This window comes from Myzus persicae, unplaced genomic scaffold (genome assembly GCF_001856785.1).
Source record: "Myzus persicae strain clone G006 unplaced genomic scaffold, MPER_G0061.0, whole genome shotgun sequence".
Classification (NCBI taxonomy): Eukaryota; Metazoa; Arthropoda; class Insecta; order Hemiptera; family Aphididae; genus Myzus; species Myzus persicae.
In genome coordinates, this window is record NW_019102320.1 from 296,523 (window position 1) to 323,139 (window position 26,617).

Consider the following 26,617-nt stretch of genomic DNA (forward strand, 5'->3'; position numbering starts at 1 on the left):
TGATGTAAACGTATATTTTTCAAACTATATAATATATTGTATTATATGATTATATATAAAAAAAAATAGATCCTAAATTATTATCTACTATGTTTTATATATATACATAGATTTATAGTATATCTAATACGAAATACCTAAACGAGAAATCGCCTCTTCACACCCACCACCAACCCACCGACGGACGCCCTTGTCAAAACGAGCGTTTATCGCAGTTTAAATGGCGTACAATCAAGTGAGTTTTGAGTCACATGAATAAATAATTCGATATCTGTTGCAGCTATTGTACTCTCTGGCGGGCGGCGGCAGATAGGTGCTGCAGATGATTTGTCATCGAGGCCGAAAAAGAGAAAGGACCCCGAAATTTAAACCAATGTTATAGCTGCAGAAACTGTAAGTATAATATATATATACGAATATACCATGTACTAACACTACCAATCTAGATACATGATATATGCTTCATGTTAGGTCTGTATACGTATACAACGCATGTATTATAATACACAGTGGCATATTGACAGAGTAACTGTCGGGGTCAAAAAGGAGGGAAGAAGTGAGTCGATTTCAGTCCTACCACCGCAATAAAGAAATAATATATAATTATAGTGTATTTATAAACAGATTTTAACTCATTGACGTATAAACAAAAGATATTTTACCGGAACAACCATTTCTTTATAATCCATCAGTCATTTCACTATTTTACAAAGTTAAATCTCTGGCTTCACCTCTGAATATATTATGTATACATCTATTAATTATTAAATATTATATAATAATAGTAGCGATCGAATGAACTGCAATCGAAAGTAATTATTATTTGTGTTAGGATTTGAAATTTAAAGTGGTGAAGAGTGCCTATTTATTTAGTCATATTACATATATATAGTTCTAAATCTTGCACCCCCTTACAAATTAGCAACCCCGGCCAATGCCCCCTTGCTCTGCCCTGAATCCGGCCTGGCGTGATAATCTTATACCATTATTGCACTCGTATTACAATTTACAATAATATATTGTTTCTGCATTGGAACGTATAACGCGCAGCTATAACGAAGCAACGCGACAATGTACATTTTTGTGTCGGAGGGAATTTTGTAACGACAGTTAGCGATGACGGGGGCCCGAGACTTATTATTACAGCGTTTGTCGCAGTGCGGTGCGCGCATGGTAGAAGGTTAGGTTAACGCGTAAAATCGTAAAATAATTCGGCCTGACAGTGCTCGAAGTCGGTGCCGGTTCAAGGTCCCCGCCGAGTTCGACAACGGCGCACGCGTGGAGGCGACGCGAGAGTACGATTTTTTTTACAATTTTTATTTTTATTTTTTAATGGTTTCTGGTTAAAGAGAGATGGCGCGTGAGTATGGACGCACGGAGGGCCGCAGCAGAAGACAGACCAACGACAGAGAGAGAGAGAGAGAGAGAGAGAAATTATTATAGGCGGCCAACGACCAAGGTCAAAACTGGTTTGGTTTTTGGCGTAGGTCTGGGTCTTGTGCTGAAAAAAAAAATTTTAAGAAACCGGAATGTGGTCTTTCGTAAAAAAAAATAAAAAAATAATAAATAAGTAAATAAAATAAGAACCCTCGACGTACATGCATTTTCGACTAATGTCGCCGTCTGCAGCAGCGTGTGTGCTGTTCGCATCTTGGACAAAAAGAGCGAAACGAAAAGCGTAAAAAAAAACCAAAGCAATAAATACATAAATTGCATCCATCGGGTAAGAAAATAAAAAAACGGCTGCGGGAACACGACCGGTTTGCGACCGACCGACCACCAGCCTGCCTGCCCGCCCGCCTGACCTGACCTTACTTCACGTTCATTCGGTTGTGCTCCGAGTTGCAGCATCGCGTTATTATGGTATATTTATATTACTCCAAAATAACTATAACTTCACTGTATATATATAATATATATCATACCATCTGCATCGACCGGGGACTCATAAAAAACCGGTGTGATTATTTTTTTAGATTGCGATTTTTAAGTGCCGAAAAAAAAATTATAATAATAATAATAAAAAAAAAAAAATTAAGAAACCGTCGTGCTTGTGCACTGCCACGCATAAAATATGCGCGCGTATTATGTACACCAATTTATCCCACCGAGATAATATTTTATAAACCTATTTAAGTATAGGTATACGTATTGTATTTACGCGACGAACACTGCGGGGCCCCAAACTGTCGATAAAAATTATGCACTACCTGTATTATATATTATTATTATTATGATAAAACCGTCGTCGACATGACTGGACCGTAAAACGATATAATCTTGTGGCGGTTCGATAACCCTGCCGATTCGTGTACATATTATATAGAGGCTTCCAGGTACCTATAAATATTTAGTGTGTACCTATATACACTGATACTATATACAGTTCGTATACCTAAAATATCTGTATTATATACTATTATTATACTGCACGGGTTAGGTATGGTTATATCGTGTTTTATTATGATGAATTTTATTATGCTGTGATTTCAGATTGGAAGCAGACCACGCGTGAAGAGTTTTTTTTAATAATATATCATATATTTATGCATTAATTGTACCTTCTGAAATTTCGCGCCCTCTTGCTAATTTATTTTATACCCTCCTTTCTTATAAACTTAAATTTTTTTGACGGTGTAAACATGAACTTTGTATAGATACCTATGTTGCCAATAAATACAAGCCCAACAAAAACATAATAAACAATTATTAACAAGAGATTTCGAAAAAATCAACTGCAATAAATGCATAACAATAACTATTATAAAGCAGAAATAATTAATTATAATAATAAACCTATGTCAAATGTAGTAAAAACTAATTTCTGTAATGATTAGAAAATACTAAGTAAACTATAATAAACTATGAACGCATAGTGAACGCATAAATATTGACGCTTGGTGGTAAAGAAAATCAAACGAGAGAATAAATCCGTTCGAATATCAGTTTCGAAATGAAGAAAGCGTTCTTAAAACTTGATAACATGTTAACATGGTTTGGCGTTGGCTAATACGATAATATGTCTATCGCCTTTGAACAATATTATAGCTGTTTACATCAAGCCACGGCACCTTTGACCTAAACGTAATTCTCAACCAATTTAATTTAAATTGGACTTTCTTCATTATATGTTCAGTTTTTTATTTATTTAATGTAATATGATATATTGTAATAATAACGATGCCGCCTGTAATATTATTACGATTTTTTCAAATACGAAAACAATATAATAATAATATATAGGTATTATAAATTATACTTCAACAACTCCTGTGACTAATTATTATTTAATTAATATATTTATTATTCCATCATTTTACTTATAAGTACCTACGTTTCCGTACGTCATGTAATGATTTTAAGTCAAATTTATTTTTGGGAACTTAAAATGTATATACGTTCGTAAGACAGAGGCGAGATAACAGTTCTCTTAATAATAAAATACGTTACATATTGTTACAAAATATAATATGATAAAATTCCTGTTCAAAACTCGAGGTAAAAATGATGATGCGTCGTGTATGCTATACAAATTGTACATACGATCTGCGTTTGTGGTTTATCACAGTATTATTTAAACGAAAACATAGACTCGACAAATATTTGCGAATAATGCAATTAAAATTCATATTTCATACCCATTTTATTACCAAACAGATCGGATACTGGAGATTAATAATAATATTAAATGTTATACCTACCACTTAATAGAGTCTATAACTAAGACCCGTATAACGATGTTTTTATTCCGCAGCAAACATAAGTACCAACCTATCATTTTTTTCGGTAACTATTACTTAATGTTATGATAATATTGCATAAATTATTATAATTGCACAAAGGACGTGCAGTATGTACACACGTGCCATTATCGAATATGAATATGTGTCGTAACATAATATGAATAATAAATAATAATACAATTTTGTTTTCGATTCCATGTATGATATACGCAATTGAATATTCAAACTATGCACCGATCGTATACGACTGCACCGTCGTACACAGACGTCGTGTTCGAGTACTATTATAATAAGCGTATATTGTATAATATGCAGGAAGAAGTCTTCCTGGGCCACATCGAATATGCAACGTACAATAGTTATAATAATAATAGGTATAATCTATAATGGTATAAAATACATGAATACAATCGGCAAAGAAAACGCAAATAATATATATTATGGCTGAGGGTTTGAAATAAAAATTTTGTGTGCACCCAACTGCATGTCGAATAACTCGCTGCAATAGCGAACAATAATACTGCAGCCCGTGTTATAGACAATAGTACTAAACATGACGTATGTCATATATTATAAAATAGGTCACTGCGGGGTGATTTGATATTATATTGTAATTTAACGCGTGCCACACTCGTTTTGTCCGGCCATTATATCGGACGCCTGTTTTTCTTTATAATAACATAATATAATTTTGAATAAATAATAAATGCTGTATATACTCAATAGTCAATGATACAATTTTAGTCTATACTCTACAGTGATGATTGAGTATAACTAGTAACTATACACTTCGTGCATTCGTGTACATTTTTACGAATAAATAGAATTTCTTTTAAATATTTCTCAATGTACATTCGTCATTTTGTATATTCACTGAGTTTATAATTGTTTATTATTGCATATTATGCACCAAAAATGGTAGCCAGATGTCTTTGTCGATCTTCGAATCGTGAGCCGCGAGGGACCAATATTATAGTTATTTTAACTTTTAAGTATTATACTCTAAAAAGCATTCAACCCGGGGACTAAAACGGTTATTCACTTTTTTGTGTCTGATACTATAGAAGAACTATTAGTTTAAAAAAAGAAGTTGGTATACAGGGCATTTCTTACATTACACACAAACAATCAATGTAGGTACCTTGTTAAGTACTATAAAAAATCCTAAAATCAGAGTTCGCACAAACTCATTATTAAATGTTGGTGTATATTGGCGTGCGTTGCCATCGTACTGAAATTTATGAATTTTATGCACACATCAAATGCACACATCAAATTGTTCGTGATGCATTCATGCAGTAGAGTGCAGGTGTGTAACCATTGGAAGAACACTTCTGGATTTCAGTACAGCGCAAAAAGAACTAGGAATGTCGGCGTAATGTTTATGTGTATAGAGATACATATTATTTGTGTGAAAAACATGGCAAAACTGAATGAGATAAAAAAAATATACGTAGGCGTACGTTGGTTATTCGTTGTATTTTTTTGCTCTCTTGGTGGTTTTTTTTCCGTTTAAAAACAATTCGTCTGTCTTAAAAACCAATTTTTCCGAAACCATTGCCTTTGTCGGCTCCTTGTATAATTATATCATTATCTACGTTTTAAGGTTATCTAAGCAAAATTGTTGTCTTACTGTATAATATTACTTTGTTGTACGTTCCCACATTGGCGAGCGACCGAGGTTGCAGCTCGAGTAAATTTTCTTTCTCTCACGCCATTTCGTACTCACGAAAAAAAACCGTCCACTGCTTCGATGTGTTCTGGTCGTAAATTCAACTATAGGTATGCGTGGAGGGGGACGCTCAATCTCTCGATAAATGGTCATAACCCTCCTTCATAACCAAAAAGCGAAATCGTATCTATCGTATTTGTAGTTAGAAAAATTTTAATAGATACCTACTTATAAGAGTAGAAAGTATAATATAGATAATAAAATAAATGCTATTGATCTATATTTTTAATGTTTCAGAATCATTGTAATTTTAAAATGCATATAATTGGCTGGGAGGGGAAAGGAACCTGGTAATCACTCTAGCCCAATAAAAAAAGCTCCATTAGCGCCTATATACACTATAATACTATATATATATGCAAGTACTAGTGTGTATTGCGTCTTTAACGAGCTTGTATCTATGTACTACCTAATCATTTACCTATTATATATTGTGTACGTAATAATATATGTTAGATATAATATAATATTGTACATAGGTATATACAATTACAATGCACATATAGTAATACTAATTACGTGTACAAGTATCTCCTCGAATTTATTGGACTCCGTGCGTGCATGTACACTGTACGTAGGTATAAGTTTTATTTGCCTTTAATTGGTTCAATTTACTGCAGCTAAAATAAAACGCATAAACATGCAGTGCAGTGCAGTGTTGCACTTATAACGGGACAATAAGTTATATGTGTAACTGTGCTTAGGTCTGTGAGAAAATTGTCCTTATAAATACAAATACCTACCTATTGTAGTATTATAATATGCAGGCAATCAGTCAAAACGTCCGGGGACGAAATATCCGATTTGAGTAGTCGGAAAAAAGTACTGACTAATTTTTTTTTATTGCCGGTCGAAAAGTCCAAGTATACAAATTATTCGATTCACAAAACAAAATGTTTTATCAATTATTTAAAATATTTAATATAGGTATTGTATTTTCTTATACAAGTTTACATCAAAATTGTATAAGCTATATAATCAATATTATAAATAACATAAAAACAATATTTTATTTTTGCACTACTCTCACAGTATATTCACACTTTCTGTCCGACTTTTCGTCCGGGATTCATTGTATATATGGAACCATAATAATGGGGCTATAGCCTACCAACTACAGTATTATCTATGCTGCATTCAACAAAAATATAATAGTTACTTACATAATTAGACACCTGGCACATACCTATTTCCCGTACACGAAATTACATTTTTTTTTCGACAGCTGCGTGTTTCGACTGTTATTAGTGTATCTACACAAATTCGTATTAATATCGAAAACCATTCGATGTAATGTATGTAATATCTTTTTTTATATAAATTATTATAATACGGTTTTAAATAGATGTCGGCTGGACGAGTATGTAATAATATAAGTCGTATAGTTATATTTATTACACTGTGTTATAGCGGCGGCATATCCGTTCAACGGTTTTTAATATATCTATAATATACACTGCACTTTCTCCTATTTATTATAATATCATATATCGTCTCTGCCCGATAGCTCCCGCCGGCAACCAGTCGTCACTCTCGTATTATACTCTCATAATATATGTATACATTAGGTATAAATAATATTTATTGTGCCTCGAACTGTTAAAATCTTCTCTTAAATGATTTCCAATAGACGGTGCAATCGTAGTCGTGCAGGCCCAAACACAGGAAAGTGGAAACACTCCAATTACGAAACGTTGCACGCGAGACGGATAGGTAGATCGAGGCTGCTTAGACTTACATGTATAAAGATGTGGTTGCAGATATATTTTTATCCATTTTCGAGTATTAAATGTATATGCTATTATATGCTATTATAATCGTGTTGACTGTACAGATAATTGCTACATAGCACATCATATACATGATAATATTATGCATCAAGCAACATAAACCTATTAAAATATATGGACAATAGACACATATATACATATTTGATGGATATAATGTTATCACAAGAATATTAATAACATGTTTTTTAATAACTCTTGCATAGGACACTCGATATAATAGTTGTATAGGTAATATATTTGTATACAGAGTGATTTAAATTTATGTTATAGCCATCTTATCATTTTATCATATAAATATTCAAAATAGTAAAACATATATCCTACAAAAGTGTTTTGATTTAGAAACATTTATTATGATTTCATAATTTTATAATTGTTTAGAATATTTTAGTGGAGTTTTGGGAGGTGAACTTTAGAACTTTAGAAATTCAAACGGGAACCTATAATTTTTTGCAAGCATAGTGTGAAGACTTTTTTAAATACATTTTAAATTTTAATGCATGCACATCATTAATTAATGCAAACCTCTATGTTTGAGAGCTATTTAAAAAAAAAAATATAGGTTTCCATTTCAGTTTCTGAAGTTGACCCCCCAAACCCCCCTAAAATATTATAAACAGCTATAAAATTATGAAATCATAATAATTGATGTTTCTACTTTGTAAATGATTGCAATAACTACTTATATTGCACGTAGAATTTTTTTCTCGAAAATTTCCATACAGTATCATATCATTATCTGTCCGAAGGTGGTCAAATGATTTTATCAAGTAGGGGGAGGACATGGCTGATTATATAACATACACTATTTGATTATTAAAAATATAATTTATGGTTATCAAAACTTAAACATTGAAACAATATCATGTGGGATCTATCCCCCTCATCCCCCCCCACCAGTTTAATCCCACTGGACCTGCCGATAAAGTCTGCGCACTTTCATATTTCATAATAGTAAGTATGTTCTAGTGTCTGACCACATTGTGTTGTCATATTATAATCCATCTCAAAATGTGGTCCACGATGTACGATAGTTAATGAACCCTCAGCGCTTGGGTTGCTATATTATTATAACATGTAATATGTATCTATGTCCTATATTATATAAATATATAAATACTTAACCGAGGGGAGTGTATCAAAATACCGAATAGTGAAACACCGTTTTCTGTGTACTTATATATAACATTTAAATGTCAACAGTTTTACACTATTATAAACAACAATATTATACTATTCAACCTTTGTAATACAATTACATGTAGGTACCACGACGTTTATGGACAGTGCAGATTGAATTAGAAAAATTCAGAAAAGACCTACTCTTATGTGTGATAACGTAAAAAAAATTTGCTTACCTGAGGTACCTACATCAGTAAACCAAACACCTAAACCTCCACTCACTCCTTGTTCTTGCAAACCATCAAACATTTCATAATAATATAATGTATGTACAAACAATAATACAATTCTTCAACAGAATAATTACCAAAATGTGAACTTTGAAAGTTTGAACTGCTGATAAGACATTAAGAAGTAACCAATTTGGTAGATTGTAGAGGGGCTTAAATTTGAGAAAAATTATTAGTTTGTGTACTAACTATGTGTTTTAACTTCTCGCGGACGTAGGTATATACCACACCGCGGTGTTGATGGGTTTGAATCAAGGTTTTGTCAGTATATGACAATAATAGTGAAAGAGCCGTAGATTTACAGAAATCACCCCAATTTGAAGGCAATATATTATTTATAATAATGTTAAAAATCTAATGTACGCACAATCAAATTTCCGATTTTAAAAAAGAAAAAATATGGCAGTATGGCACCTGGTGTTTTATGATACGATTGAACGCTTTTCGTGGAATAAAAATAGGCAAACAGACGGCCGATGCAACGTCACTGGCCATCTACGAAATTTCTAGTCCAATAACCGCGGTCGGTCACACGAATACGCGATCACCACAGCCGTAGTTGGATATCCCTACTTGAATATCACTATATTCTAAAAGTAGGTATTATGTTCGGTAAAGTATGGAGACTGGTTTTTTCAAATTCATTCTTAAAAAAAATAGAGTTTGTCTGACACAATAATTGAGAATTGGCTAAAGGGAGATACCATTTTTTGGAAACTCAGAAAAAAACTAATTTTATTATTTAACATTAACATAGGTATATACTATATATCATAGGTTTATATAGGTATTTACCAACTTATGCATACATCAATACAAATATCATCCCTACGGAACACGAAAATACAACATGAACATCGCATATCTGCATCTGACTATTTCGTATAACACTTCATTAGACGATAATATACCTACCATATAGGCATACGTGCATATGAAAATTAAATAATAATTATTCCGCAGAGAAACGATTCGATACACTTCGCAATGAACTCAGATGTATATATATGTGCGCACGCGCGCGCGCGTGTGTGTGTGTGTGTGTGCGTGTTTATAGGTATATAAAACCGATATAATATAATATGGAGAAAAAAATAGACTAAAAGACTGGTAGAAATAAATTGCGCTACAATAACAATGCGAAGGGTTATGTACAATATTACATAGGGTTGATGTAATTTGAATTCGTTTAAATATAAAGTGTGTATATGCATTACCGCAATTCTTTTGATCTCTTTCATGCCATTATTATCACGGTGACTACTAGTGTATCATTGATTAAATGCGCACACTGTAAATAAATGAGAGTTTAATCACAGTATATAATATAGTGAGGTGCAAAGCCACCCCTCGTTATGTATTTGTCCGTCAACTCCAAGTCCACGGAGATGAAATAGATTGTAATGATTTGGAATTAATTTTTTTACACTCTGGTAAATAGACTTGAATTATTATTCTATATCGTATACGGTACATACCCTTAACGTCAATTAAAATTACACCGTCAATTTCCATTTTGTGTATAAATAGGTAGGCCGTAACTGCGTCGCTGTTATTTTACACAAATGTACATTGTACACAACCATAATATACAAGACGTATAATATGGATATTATAAAACTATAGTTTATCTATATCATACTATATAATATCAGAATACCTCGATTATCGAAGTTGATACCTGTCAGTCAGCTTATATATTATATTGTTCTGTATTTACTTGAATATTTAGTAATAGCTACCAGTAGAAAAATGTGTATGTATGTGTTTCGTGGTCAATTTTATATTATCTTTGTTTAAAATAAAATTGATGTAATTAAAAATATTCACATTATTAGAGTCTAGAATTTAATTATAGTGTTCATGCTTAGTTCAATTCAAGGAATGGTGTCTAATTACGAAAATAGCTATTGGACCTTTTGTACAATAATAATTATGTCAAGAGGAAGAGTTCATTTGATGTCGGTTTTCAAAAAGGTTTTCGCTGAATTGAATCCCGACCGGGTATATATAATTGGAAAAAAATCGAATTTCAACGAGAGAACTAGCAAATGTACTTTTAACCTCCCCTCTCTTCCTCTTACACTCTTATGGTTTTATGGCCCCCTCCTCTACTTGGCAATCGATATAACCAAAATATCAAAAGGAATCGAACCCCGCGTTTAATATTGAATTCGTTTTATGTAAATGCCTATGTAATAAAAATGAGTTAGTGGTTAAATTAATTTCATAAAATACTTTCATACAGTAATCAATCGAAACAAGAAGATTAAGTATTTAAAAAAATGTGTGAGAATAATATTAGAGGTACATTTTGACAACAAAATCAGCAAGATTATGAAATAACATACTGTAGTCTAATTATATCGAAACTGAACTATAAAAATATTATTTAAAAAAATGTGATATTATTTAAAGTCTTACAAATTCATATTTACATCATTGAGTGTAACAGAAAGACTTTACAAAGGAAAAATTAATAATAGTTAAATAAATGACAATTACATAGATAGTAATAATAACTTCAAATTTAAATATTTAGTTGTATATGAAAATTCCCAAAAATAGTATTTTGAAAAAAGGTATTAGGTACGTTTTAAATTAATTTAATCAAAAAAAAAATGATATTGTAAAAAATAAACTTCTTAACTTCAATAAACATTAATACCAACATCGTTTTTTTAAAAATTAGGTTTACAAATTTAATTTTGAATGTCTATAGAAAATAATGTATGCTGTACTATTTATAAAGCAACCGACTATGAATTATATTTATGAAAAACATTGTAAAATATAAATTAGAATAAAAGTTATTTTATTCGTCAAATAATTCTGTTTCTCACAACTTATATATTTATATTCTCGAGTATAATGTATATATATAATATACCTATACTAATTGCTACCTTTCAATAGGTAATATTTATTACATAGTGTATTTCGTTTTTAATACTCTCGTTCGGTTCTCATATATACCTATACCGATACTGCTCTTAAAAACTGCAATGGTCAAACACTTATATTGAATTCTTATTTTTTTTTATTCATAAATTTAATAAAAAAAATATCACATTGCTGCATTAAGCAAATTCAAAGTTTAGCAGATAGGTATATATTTTGATCAACGATAATGTATTCTTTTATTGTATGCAAACAATAATCATAGACTTATTTAAATCGATAATTAATCTCGAATAACATGATTCAGTCATTTTTTGACTTTTCTTTAGTTTTTGACGGAGAAATGTGTGCGATCCTTGTTTTTAACAAGACCTTAACCATTTTGAATTTTATAAGGTAACCAAGTTCTGCTTGTAATCGTTTTTTTAATGCGTAATATATTTATTAATACTTTATGCCTCATGCTTAGTTATATATCATAATAGTTATTAGTTATTACTTATTATCAATTCAAATTTTGTACTTGAAACATTTTTAATCTATAGGTACTATTATAATATAGGCCACACATCTCATGTCAACCGTTTTCAATTTTATATTGATGAATTGGGTAAATACAACAACAAAAGTATGATAATAATTTATTTCATTAGATTGATTTAGACATACCTAATCGTTAATTTTACTTTTTAGTTTCTAATCTTTAAAGAAATTAATCGCTATTATACGGTTAAATAATTTAGTCAGTTAATTCATTTACATGGGTAACTAATTTATAAATTTCGATCCCTCAAATAACTTCTAGGTTATTATAGTTTTTATAATGTTTTAAATAACCATATGAAGTAAGTAATTACAAATACAATGTTCTCTTTTTATTTTTGAATAAAAGATAATTAAAGTGAAATAGCTTGTAGATTAATTGAAAATTATTATAAATAGATACTATAAAGCCTTTTTGTTACGCCAAAATTATGTCTCACTTTTTTTTTTTTTTTGAATATGCTCATTATATTAAATTATATTGTATTGTGCTATTAATTATTTACAATAATATATAAAGAACAATAGTGAATAAGAAAATTTTTATTTATTTGATTGAATATTGCTTGTCTTTTTTCTTAGTTTTATTCTTTTAAGCAAATTAATTTTCCTATATTATAATGTTTCTATTATATATTTGTATGCAAATTGTTATAAGTTCGAGATTTAATATAGACATCATTGTACCTAAAGTGTTAAAAACTATTCAAAATATCGGATAAAATCGGGAAAACTTCCCAAAATTCCTGGAAATGTGGAAAACTCAGAGAATTTTTGAACAAATTTCAGAAAAAAATGTAGTTTTCCGAAAAAAAATTAATTTGCTCTTAAACAATTTAAAAGTACCTATATAAAAAAATCAAAAAAAAATAAAATAAAATAAAATAAAATAAATATAGACAAAAACAAAATGATTTAAATTAAAACAATTTTATGTATTTTAAGCAATAAAACGACCTACAAAGAAGGGATACTATAATTTAAAATTGCAGATTTTGCCATAAAATTAACTCCAATTCTGATTGCACCATCGTTTTCAGCACAAACAAATTCACAAGTTGGAAGAAAACTAATATCCAGAAATATAGAAAATAGAATTGTAATGAATTATTACATTTGGTTTTGCTCGATAAACTTCAGTATTTAACGGCATTCGATAAGTACAGATATTCATATTTGTTCTTTAACTTTTATCATTTTATGTATTTTTTTTAATTTAAAATTTAGACTTGTAGATAAGTTTAAACAATGTTAGTTTTTACATTTTTCAGTAAACTTTTTATTTAAACAAACATTTCCAATTTTTTTGTTTTCAGAAAAAAAGCCAGTCTTATCAGTTTTCTTCGGAAATGTTGATCCCTATACAGATAGGAATATATGTAGATATGGGTATAGTTTTAACCACAGAAAATAATATTTTTGATTTAAATTGTTTTTGTTTTATTTCCAAGAAACAACCTAGATGTTAAGGCCTTTTAATTGTATTATGGAAAGGATTTCGACCTGTCAACCGTCAAGAAGCTTTCAAGTTATAGATAGGTTCTACATTGAGTAGATAAAATTTCTAGTATACATATTATTAACCTATTTTATATTAACAATTCCCAGTAATTAATTATTCTCGTGATATTAAATAACTTTTGTAGTCTTCTGTGTCGTATAGTTATAATGTATACGAATACTTACCAGCGTCCAGCACTCTGCAGTAATGTTTAGGCAAAAGTTATAAGACCAGATTTGCACATATGTTATGAACACATATCTGGCTGAATTAATAAATAAACAAAACTTTGTTAATGTGTAAGAAATTAAACAATGGCCTACGGTATTATTTATATATTTAAAAATAGGTATGTATTGTATTATTTGCATTGACACAAAAATGTTCGTAGTTCTTAATGTTCAATTTATATATTTTAACCTCCTTGTAAATTCTTAGAAAATAATATGTATACCCCTTCAACAAAGCTTAATAATTGCTCTATAAACATAATTCACTGCAGCAGTCTGCTATAAATTATATATTGTAATATATAATGTACCTTTTTTTTTTTTGCAAAATCGATTTAACTTTAATTATCAAACTTAGATCTCAAAATATATTTTCTAGAAAACTCATTTTCGCAGCGAAGCAAATCATTTTAATTTGGTTTTCGAAAAAATAGTACCTATATATATTATTTGTTTGCATTTCTCTATCTGATCAAGATTCCAGAGGACCTTAAAAAATAATCCCATAAAGAATATTCCTCAAATATCACTAATTCACTTAAAGGTGATAACACTTTAACAGTTAGGTATAAAGTTATTCATTGACTTTAGAGCAATATTAATTATCATACATTAAATAAAAATAATATTTCTTTAACTTATATTTTTTTAAATTTATATTGATAACTGGATTGTAATGTTTAAAAAAATAAATTTCTGTTTGATTTTTAAGATTAATTTTGATATTTAATTATGTATTATTTGATAAAATTATAGAATTTTGGTTTTAAAATTATTTTAATGTTGGTATATTTTAGGTTGTATCCACTAAGTAAAATATAGAAATATATGACTGACTGAATATGTAGCGGTGACGTCTTATATACCTATTTATATACTTATATATACATGCGTATTAAATACATTTCACATAATGTTCACAGTAATGTGACATTACATATTGTTGAGTTTAAATTCTTTCCAAGGCGGAAACAATTTTCTCTTATTCTAATATTAGTTGCTGGTTAAACGCAAATTCAGTGGCCGAAATTCTAGTGATTCGAGGTAAAATGACTTGACGTAATGTTTTGGACACACATAAACAGTGTACCGTCAGTAAACTTGGTATAATTGCAGTGTCAAGTTTATGTATAGTAGATACGGCGGTAAATAATTAAATATATTATATACCTAAACAATATCACTCTCAACATACTATGTGCAGTGTTTAATAATAATAAAAAATATAACAACTTTAGCAAACTCGAGTCGTTACAGTATTAGTGATAAACACAGTTTCATAATATAAATAAACGAATATAATAAAGCGCAAACCGCCCACTCGTCATCGTTATTAAAAACGGTAACAATATTATTATATATACCGCGGTATTGCAGCGAGAAGACGAACGGCGGCGCGAGTTACACACGCGCCGCCCTAAATTGATGCTCGCGCGCGGAGATGAATTAAAAATAACGCGATCGCTGCAGCTGCATCTGTTTCGCCCTGTACATGCACTCGCCGCCGCCGCCGCGCTTGTAAGAGGCCAGACGCGCCGATAACGCCGCCGTGCGATGCGTGCGTTTGGTACATTATTGGGTGACGGCGAGACGACGAGTGGGTGCGACGACGGTGAGAAAGGGTACAGGCGGGCCGCGGCGGCGATCGATCAACGAAATTCTTTTTTCGCGGCGGCGGCGGCGGCGGTGGCGGCGGCCGTTTAATTTTCGTCGGTGGCGGCATTTTATTTTTATTTTTTTTTTTCGGTTACGCACCGGACGCCACGCCGCCACCCGCCGCGGGCGCACGTTCTTCGCCGCCCGCTGCACCAGCCCCGCACTTCCGTCGCCCGGCAATGCACAGCCGCTGCACTCGCTTCACCGCCGCCGCCGCCGCCGCCGTCGTCCTGAACGTTTTGGGGCGGCGTCGGCCAGAGAGAAGATGCAAATTCGCCGGGAATTTTATCGACGTGGGCCTACGCCGCCGCCAACGCCGCCGCCGCTGCCGCTTGCTATCGGCACCAGACAGCGGCAGCAACGGCAGACGGGACGGCGGCGGGCGGTGCGTGCGCGGGGCCCATGCAGTGCGAGACGACAAAGAAAAGCCCAGCTAAATTCGGCAACCACGCGGAGCACAACCCCCGTCGTATATATACATTATATGTACGCCGAGCCTATGTAATACATAAAGTGCAGTATGTACATAATATACGTATATGTATATAAATACATCCTCCTACTGCCGCCACCGCCGCTGTGACCCTTCAGAACAATGTCTGAACGAAATATGTATACACTATATTATATATTATATATTATACATAATATTTCGAGAAAAAAAAGGGGAGACAGCGTTTCCGAACAAAGAGGGTTGTCACGCTGATGACAAAAAAAATGGAAATTTTTCACAAGAGAAACCGTTTTCGGCCGATTCGCGAAAACTGCATGGCCCGAAGAAATAAAAAAAAATAACGAGAATCGTTAGCGGTCTGTCTGGGACGCACCCCATCGCATTTCGTATTCGGTCGGTCCATTAGATATGCGCCTTGCAAGAATGAACATAAACCTATCAGAAGCGCCATAATATGAGGGTACAAAGGACGAATTTTCTTACGTATAATTTTAAATATACCTATGAAACATATATTGATAAAAAAATATTATGTATTTACCTATATCTAGTTTAATTTTTTTCTTATTCCTATTAGAAAATAAAAACATTATTCTGAAGCTTTTAGAATTGTCGTCTATTGTTATCGATGTTATAATATCTTTACGTTATGATTTTTAAGGATATTTCTAATGTTTTGAATATACTTAAAAATAATATAGGTGATAAATATTTTCGGTCGTTACCCCGCAAGTTAAAAAGAATTGGCATGACAGTGGCTGGAGTAATTACTATCGATAATCGAATGTAAAATACTAAAACCTCTGGAGAAAACAACATTTATTTTCTGTAAAAGGCTTATTCAAAATTTTGCGCCGTCCAGTAGAACCTCAGAAGACGGAACTCTGTTATATTATAATAACGTTACATTTTTATCTCATTGTTGGTGAACATATATAGCGTTAATTCTATATTTTCTTATGTACTTTAACCTGATAAAGTATTAATTTAATAATATTCAACGACCCTTTATTATTTTTAATAATACCATTGAGTATAACATATTGTATAATATATATGTATACAAAGCCGTAGGCAGGGTTCCCCCCCCCCCCCCCCGAAATTGTTTTTTAAATAAGGTTTAATTATTTTTCAAATAAAGATTAATTTAATTTAAATAATATTTTTATATTTTATTATTTTATTATATAATATAACAGATTTATAATAAAACCCTCCCCTAAATATTTTTCTGGCAACGGTCTTGTGTGTATAATGTATATACTCAATGATAATACATTAAGACGTTGGATATTATGTTTATCATTTTCGGAAAAACGGAACTGTTTAATGCGTATAATTGTAAGTTCCCATAAGCTCCAGTTACGAGTGTATGGAAAGTATTTACCTATATATTATAGATTTATTATTTGGGTGTAATAGGGTCTGTGTATTATTTGGTCTATAAAATGTGTACGCTTGCACTGCAGTAAACGTGATAATGCGGGAAGTATATTGTGTCGAATTCGTTGAAAAAACGTATATGTAGGGTAATGTCTATACATGTAGTACTCAAAAAGAATGTATATAAACGGGTGCGGTGACGGGTCGGAAACAGCGCGCAAGACGCGACGCGTTTTGGGGATTCGGTTTTGTGCAATGTATTCGTTTTTCCCTCGAGTGCATTATCGCGCAGACCGCCGCCGCCACCGCCACCGCTCTCACTACCATTCCCGTCGCGGCCTCTGCCACCGCCGCCGCTCCGTATAGGCCGTCACCGAAGTCGAGTCGATAAAAAAACGGCCTCGTACGCGCGTGTGTGAAATAAGTTTTTAAAAAAGCGGTCGGGTATATATACGTGCAGCGGCGTGGAGACGACGGTATTTTGGCGTGGCCCGGCTAGACCCGAAGTATTGATTATCTTCCCCTTTTTTTTCGGTTGCTAAGTGATTATAACAAAAAAAAAATTCGGCCGGACGAGAAGGGGAACGGAAAAAAGCGGAAGTCGATGGAGGCCGGCGGGGGCGCCCCCGTGCACTCGGCGTACACACATACATACACAACATAATATTATATATATGTGTATGAGTACGGTTGCAATGTATACTGGTGGGGAACGAATGCAACTACGTGTTGCATCACGACGTGCCCACCCGCCCGCCCGTCCGGTCCGCAGACTCGTGACGTCACTACCGAAGAACGCGTCCGGCGAAATACACACACACGCACAGATTTACACACACTCATGTACACACATACGATTTCAAACACACACACACACACACACACACACAGACTTACAAACGAACACATCAAACTTACAAACGCACACACGCGCGCGCGCACACATGCATATACATGCACACGCCGGATCACTGGCGCGCGGTGTTGTAATATACTATGCGACCGTCCGCCGTGCGCGCGTACCGTCGTCACCGTCACCGTCGTCGCCGTCGTGTGGCCGAGTAGAGAGCCGCGTGCGCCGTCCCGCCAATTATTGATACGCGCGCGCGAGAGAGAGTGTATCGCGCTCGTCGACGACGACGACGACGACGATTGCATAAAACTGCACAGTGCACCTTAATAATAATACACGCGTGTACACGGGGTGCGATTACGCTGCGCGAACGATGCAGTTGCAGCGCCGCACGGCCGTCGGATGCGGCCCGTGCCCGGCCGCGGCGCACGACCGTCAGGCGGTCAGGAAACACTTGCGCCGGTGGTCACACAACATGGTGCTCATCATCGGTAAGTACGCAAGCCGATCACTATTGCATAAACCACGACTAGACGAGCGTTAATATACAAATATTGTACCTATACAGGATTATATATAGTACACCATGTGTGTATGTGACCTGCCTCAACGCGATCCGCGTTGTAACGTATTTTTATTTTTATTTTTATCTTGTTTTTCTTAGCCGCAACTACGATAGTAATAATAATAATAAATCTTCGACGACGACGACGACGAGGTTTCGGCAACGAAAATCGATTATTTTGTTCGGTCCGGGACCCTCTTTTTTCTCTCATTTTTTTTTTTAGGCGTAAAAAACCGCGCACGCACACTGGTCAATCCTAGTAGGCCGAGGGTAGGCGCGCGCGATGTGGTCGAGGAGGTAGCGGCGCGGTAGTAGCCGTGTTGTGTGTGTATGTAGTGTCGACAACGACGATGGTGGTGGTGGTGATGATGGTGGTGGGGGTGGTGGTGTCGGTGGTAACGGCGGTGGTAGTGGTAGTGGTGGCGGCGTCGACGACGTCGGCGTTGGTGTCCGGGGTGGGGGTGGTAACGGCGACGGCGGGGTTTTATAGGAAATGCACCGTGGGCCGGCGGCGGGGCGGGGCGTGAGACAAAAAAGACTGGTGGGTCGGGGGTGCTGCCGGTGCCCCACCGCTCCCTGCGCGAGAGTGGTTCGGCCGTCTTCGGCGCCGGCCGTGCATCGGACGTCTTCGTGATACCCTCCTCCGGCCCGACGGCGGCGTTCGTTTGGACGGGTGGGGGCGGGCGGGTGTGCGTGTGTGCGCGCCGGGCGGCGACGGCGAAATGCAGTTTTTCGACAGCCTAATGCATGTTGCACATTTCGTGTTCTCCAAGGACGACGGCCCGACCAACCTAAATGAGCGGTCCTCCTGCATTCAGATGCACTGTGCTCGGATGCACCAACGGGCGGTCGCAACGACTTCAAAATAAATTTATTACCAATCTGTTTAATATTTTTATTTCCGTTTTACTTGTTTTACTTTTTTAATTTCGAAAATAATTTTTATTTTTACCAATTTTTTAATTTACTATTCATTTTTTTGTTTATTATTATTATCGTTATTATTATTTCTCGGCAGTGTGCGTTTGTTTGTGCTCGTGTAATTATATATTAGTTCTAAGTAAATAATTAATTATTTTCGTTTTTTCATAAATGTATTAAACTCGTGTTTCACGACCGTATTCGTGCTACAACCAGCAAACGATTATTATTTGGACACCGAATTATCCTCAAACTCAATTTTTTGTTCGTCGCCTCACACTTGGCGGCCCAGAGAGTTCAGGCACGGTACGTTTACTATTTTAATAAATTTGTTTGACGTCTCAATTTTAGGTCATCCATTGTCTAACATCGTCCTTAGATTCGGTCGAATTTGTTAGGCGTTATTGACATTGCGCCTGACCTCCTCTCTCTCTTTCTCGCTGAGCAGCGTAAAATTAAAAAAAACATATGTAATTAGTAACAGTGTAATTAATTTAAATATTCGTGTGTATGTGTGTGTGTGTGTGAATAATTAAATAATCATATTATAATTACCACCGAATTTGTTACCAAATCTACATGCATAACGTCTCAAGTGTGTTGTTTATTTAAAAACGATTAAATTCAAAGTGCTGTTTTCGTTATACAGCGAATCGTGTAACCTCGTCACCTCGATAATTTTATAACACGAAGAATTAAAGTGCGCACAATAAGTGGTTAGTCGATTTTATACAATTCTTATTATTGTATGTTATAATGATATAGAGCTCGCACGTGGATAAAAACGGTCGTTTAAAAAAAAAAAAGTTTGTTTATATGTACCTACAATGCGCTAGGGGTCCAGTATGCAATAGCAATTATGCAAATGTATAGCTGCTGGACGAGGGGGCCCCGTGATTTGCCGGTCATTAGCCAAATTGGATTCTATATAACGTTGCCGCTTGAAACGTTTTCGCACGGTCCATAATAATCATTTTTCACGACTCCGCGGCTGTTATTTATTCGCATTTTACCGTTTGGCAAACGCTCGCCTTACATAATTCATTTGTCCACCGCGGGTGAGCTGCAATTTTTAAAACTCTCATTGTACATAATATAACTAACCTTATACGCATACAGTGCTTCTTATAATACTGCAGTAGAAAAGGAACAACCCTAATCCACGGTTCGACCAATCGATTTCTTTCTTCTGCCGTGGTTCTACTTAAATTTTTTTTCTTGCACTATATACCTATACCTACGGCTGTTTTGTATAATAGGTGTAATAATAGTAATACGGCGTGTTCGTGATGTCACGTGACGCGGGAATATAATATATATTATAGACACGATAACTTGGAATCGGATATGTGCTAGGTAGAACAAAATACCCTCCAAAAAACCTGTTTTGCGTCATGCAATTTTTTACGTGTACCTACGCGATTATAGAGTTGTGATTGTTGTATATAAACACATAAAGTGGAGGTGGCCGCTATCGGGGAGACGTTACATATTATAACATTTCCGATGACATATATATTATTTTTTTTCACTCTAATATTTTGTGGATTATAGAGTATATAATAATATACTAAACTCGTATTTATCGCTTTGTTCTCAAGTTTTATTTTTTTTCGTTCGAGCGTAAACTGATTAATAGTTTAAAAAAAAAAATAGCACACAGACAACAAACGACAGTTTTTCAACGGTTATCGCAAATTGTCCGCCATAATCGACTATTCCATGTGTAGAAATACACACACACACACACTGCCACCACAACAACCCGTCGTCGTCGTCGTCGTCGTCGGGTAAAATTATTATACAACATATACCTAACGACTAACATTATATTTTTATAGTCATTATTATTAATATTATGTGATGTACTGATGTGTTACCTAAAAATAATTGTTTTTTTTATACATTTATATACCTACACATTAAATCATCAACGGATTTGCAGGCTGTGTATATAATATAAATGTTTATAAAACTGTCGATTGCTTTGATATCATAATTTTATATAGAGCTCTCTCTCTCTCTCTGTGTGTCCTAATATATATTATAATATTATAGCTGTTTGGTTCAAAACAATAATTTACAAATTGCCCCACCCTCTGCTTCATTTCATATATATATATTGTATAGTGTATAATTTATCGTAATAATGAGTAACGCCATTTCTTTTTTCGGCTTATAATTTAAATATTATATGTATATATCAATATTATTGATAAAGAATTTAACTCGCCCGTAGGAAAAAAACCAAGAAAATCCGCTGATAACCTTTTGCCAAATATAAAAGCTTTACCATTAGGTTCCTACTCGAGACGGCGACGTGACCTCAGACCTATACCGCCCATGCTGTGCCCCTTAAAAAGTCCACGCTCAGTTCAAATTAATATTATATTATATTACACGTTATGCTGAGTATATTAAAATGATTATATACCAGTAAAATCCAGCGTTTTATTGTATAAAACAATAACCTTCCACTATTTATTGGTAACTACAATAGATACACTGCGGCAAACTGGCTATCATTGTGACATTGACACGCATATTGTCTTGATACACGAAATTGATGTGAAACGTTTAGTACGAACTGCATTTGAATATTAATTCGGTCAGCCTATATAACTGCGGTAAATTCGAAGAGCTATACATACTCGTATATTATATACATTAGGAAGTAATAAACACCGCGCACACGACGCACATAATATAGGCATAAGTATATTGATTTATTACCGTATCTAATAAAACATAATTGTATACTGTAAATTAATGAAAACCCGTTATTGTATTTAATAAAGTAATTGGTAATGCATTTAAAGGCCAAAGGCTATACGATTATTGAGAGTAGATAAATGTACACATCCGACAAAAATAAACTGTACATTATTAGAAATTATACAAAATCGAGTGAAAAAACATAAAACACATTATTCTAACACATTTTAAGTTTATAATAACAGCTATATAAAGTATAAAGACATGATTTTAATTTTTACCATATTCTAGGTATTCCGTGACTACATTATAAATACAGTTTATATATATTTATTACATAAATTCCATTTGTAACTGAACGATTAAAATATAATAAAAATATGTTTGAGTTTTATAAGTTGAAAGTGAATTTAATTTCAACAATACAAACAAGCTCGAGAGTGGTTAGTTGAACTCTCTGAATTATTTACATTTTATTTTACATTATACTATACATATATATTTATAATACAGTTAAACGACTATTCTTAAGTTGGGAAAAAAATCACAATTATACTTCAAATTTACGTGAGGAGATGTGTAGGAATTCAATAAAGTAGCCGCGTAAAGGAAATGTAAACAAGACTTAAGAGTATATGCTTATATTATGTATACATAATATATAGGCACTAATAATGCATTGTGTATTAAATTTTCGAATAAATAAAGTTGCCATGAAATTGGCCTCTTTAAGGTGTGATTTGACATTTTGAATAGTGTAGATTGATGCACAGATTAATTTATGTGTTTTTATTATTTTTTTTTTAATGATCAATGCAAACGGTGTTCGCCCACTCTCCACTGTGGCACAATAATTTAATAGATATACATAACCCATATAGTTCACCATGATATAATATTATTAATTATTGTACTATATATATGTATAGCCGGATTCTTACGTAGATCGTATATTTTACAATCGCATTAATCGCAAAATGGTTCGATTAATGAAACGCTCACGCCCGACGATATAATAATAATAATAATAATAATAATAATAATAATAATATAAAGTAGGTATGCGTCCATAATGCACGCACACAGTTTTTCTCAGGATTCGATTATTATTTTGTAAACGTTTTTGTTTCTTTGCCGAAATAAAAACCGTGTTGAAACCCATCGCGTATACCCATAATAATACAATAATATTATACGTCTATATAAGACCGGAGTGAACGCAAAATATAATATTTTACGCGTAATAATATGTGAGGATAAAATAATACGATAGAGTGCGTTTTCCCGGCTGATTTGTGCCAGAAAATGTGACTCATTGTTTTTTAAATTATCAGCTGGCTCGAAAATTTCAAAAAAATTAAGTCTTCACAAAACAGATGTATACGCTTCGAAGAAAACACGGCACTTGCGTGCGCATCACTGCGAATTTTTCGAACGGCATATTATAATATTACACATAAACGCGTTAATCATCTCGTATACTGCTTGTAATTATCATTTATCATTAATATAAAATGTTTAACGTCACGAGCAGCCATCGTTGTCACCCCGCATGTGTAAACACACAATATACATGGACACACAGTGTAACTACCGTGTATAATATGAACTCCGATTTCCTTTACGGCCTTTTTTCGTATAAAATAATGACGATGGCCTAAATATTATCATACTATTATAGCGTCTCGTTACGCACGATTCAAAGTTCGTGACGTTTATATAGCGTCTCCTCCGGAGGGACCGCGATGTTATAGACTTTCACATCGTCGGTCGTAATGCCTACATATATATATATAGGTCTGCTGCATCATCAGCATCGGTGAAAACTCTGCACAAATCGATTTGTTTCCCAGTGATTCGTTAAGATAACGCATTCGTCATATATATATACATTATGTTTAACCGATCAATGCGTGCAATGTATACAGTAGGTACCTATGTGTATACTGTATCACAGTGTATTATTTTTATCGACGACATTCAAAATTCGATAAGTTTTAGAAAAAAATGTTTGCCAACTGTATGTATAATTTTACCGCACGTGAGGCGTAAACTTACTTGTAGGTATAAATAATATGTAATTGATGGTAAAATTGTCATTTTAGTGAAGTAAAATAACGCGCTGAATTACATCGCTATTGATTTATTTCCACGTTAACTGTATATAGGTATAACTCGTTTTTCAAGACGAGAAAATTAATTGAAGTACCAATTCTAATTTCGTTCGAGTTGTATCTGCAGTATAGTATATATTATATGATTGCCTATTGGTACGTGTTTATTATATATAAAGCCGAGTCTATCACTCTATGTCTATTTAAGATTAAGTTTATTATTACCTGCTAGACACCGGTGACAATGTACATATACGATATACTACATTATTATCTAAATGATGTTGCTCCATATAGGTACAATCTTTTTATTCGATAAAACACGTTGACCTAACATGCCGTATAATACCTATACCTGTATGTATACGCCTACTTCTTTTCGAAACTCCTAAAGTCCTAAATCTATTTCCAATCAACACGATCATCTAGAAGAAAAAAATACTTTTCTATGATATCGATGTTATAATATTATGTAGGCATAGTAAATACGATTCTGCGCGAATACAATTTACAAGATGAGGTTATTTTTGTGTGAATTTTTGAAAAGTTAACTATGTAATGTTTTACTCCTTCGTTCGGGTATGTCGGCTCGGTTAAATTTATAGTTTTGCAAACGGATGTTATACTATATTTTGGCTCTGCAGTATAGTTTTTATGTCAAACATGCCTTCCCACATTTTTTTTAGGATATTTTTTTTAACTATTAGATAATAAATGCTGGACTTATACTCAAGAACGACACATTTGGTTAACCGTGCACACATAATAATATCATGCTGCGTGCACGCGTGCGCAGCGAAAACAATACGAATCGGTGCAAATTTTCAGTGGTTCAATGCCATTTGTTTTTAATTTGAAATAACGGCATGTTAAATAAAATATAATGTATCATATCATTTTTTTCGTTTCATACATCATGGCACTATAATAATTATACCTACGGTTTACCCGTAAATGCCATCGCGTATATTATAGTAAACATTAAACAGCCGCGTGTCACGCTGTACACAATAATAATATATATGAACGATATTAAAGTAACTGGTACTCTGCAGTATTATAATATAGTCAATATTATTTTTCATAATAATACATTCGTGTTCGGCTCCGTCGGTATTATATTGTTAATCCGAAAATATTGTAATATTCGAGTGCAATGACATTGTAAAACGACAAAATACTGCTAAACGCTTATATTATAAAATACCACGCAGCTGTTTCGCCGATCAGACAAAAGTTCAACATACTGTTATCGTTTAATGATGTTATTTGCTGGGCAAAATGAACCTTATCGCATTTGAATGAAGAATGTCCGGCATATGAGTATGTATAATATTATTATAATAAATATGGGTGTGTGTACATTTGCGTTAGCGTGTATTTTTCTAATATAAACGTAACGTCTATACAGTGTGTTATGATTTTATATATTTTATATATTATATTTCGTATTATATATCCACTTACATAAGTACAATTTTTGTTTTTGAAACTATGAAATGAGCGGCTCCAATGTATAATAGGTACGTTTAAAGCAGTGTTTCTCAACCTTTTTTAAGTTACCGCCCCCTTGAGTGTCAAAAAATTTTTTAACGGCCCCTACAATGTGAGAATTCTATAATAAAGGTTAGGTTAAGGGTATTTGGAAAATTTAAAAGAAAAAATTGAAATTATCTAATAACTCATGTTTTTATTTATTTTTTATATTTGATATATTTTTTATTTATAGTTCTAGTATTATGGTAATCTACCACACAAAATTAGTTCACCGCCCCCCTACCACCCAAAACTAGTTCATTGCCCCTCGGTGACATTTTACCGCCCACAGGGGGGCGATATTGCCCCCGTTGAGAACCACTGGTTTAAAGTTAAGTACTGCAGTATACTCGTTTTTTTTTTCATTTACACAATAATTTGCAATAATATTTGTAATTATATGCGTTTAAGGCGTGTATATTATATTATGTATAGTAATAGTATATGAATATTGTAATGTGCTTACAAATCATAGTTGTTGAATATTGTTGTGCGCATACTGTGTAGAATATAATATTGTACTATAATGTATTATATACTGGTCACTGGGTAATTAATTAAACAGTTA

General features: G+C 33.5%; 1 protein-coding gene across 3 annotated transcripts in view; it reads left to right on the forward strand.

Moving 5' to 3' along the window:
* The first annotated feature begins 284 nt into the window (after window positions 1-284).
* LOC111031863 (mushroom body large-type Kenyon cell-specific protein 1) overlaps window positions 285-26,617 on the forward strand; it is a 55,205-nt gene continuing 28,872 nt past the window's right edge. Inside the window, exon 1 of one of the 3 annotated variants that reach the window (XM_022311974.1) lies at window positions 285-393. Coding sequence is in view for 1 of the 3 variants with exons in the window: in XM_022311971.1 (XP_022167663.1) it covers window positions 18,572-18,689 (118 nt within the window). In the remaining 2 variants the exon portion in view is untranslated. Of the gene's footprint in view, window positions 394-18,347; window positions 18,690-19,499; window positions 19,991-26,617 lie in introns of those variants that run through there. The other 2 variants (XM_022311971.1, XM_022311972.1) reach the window with 2 other exon arrangements.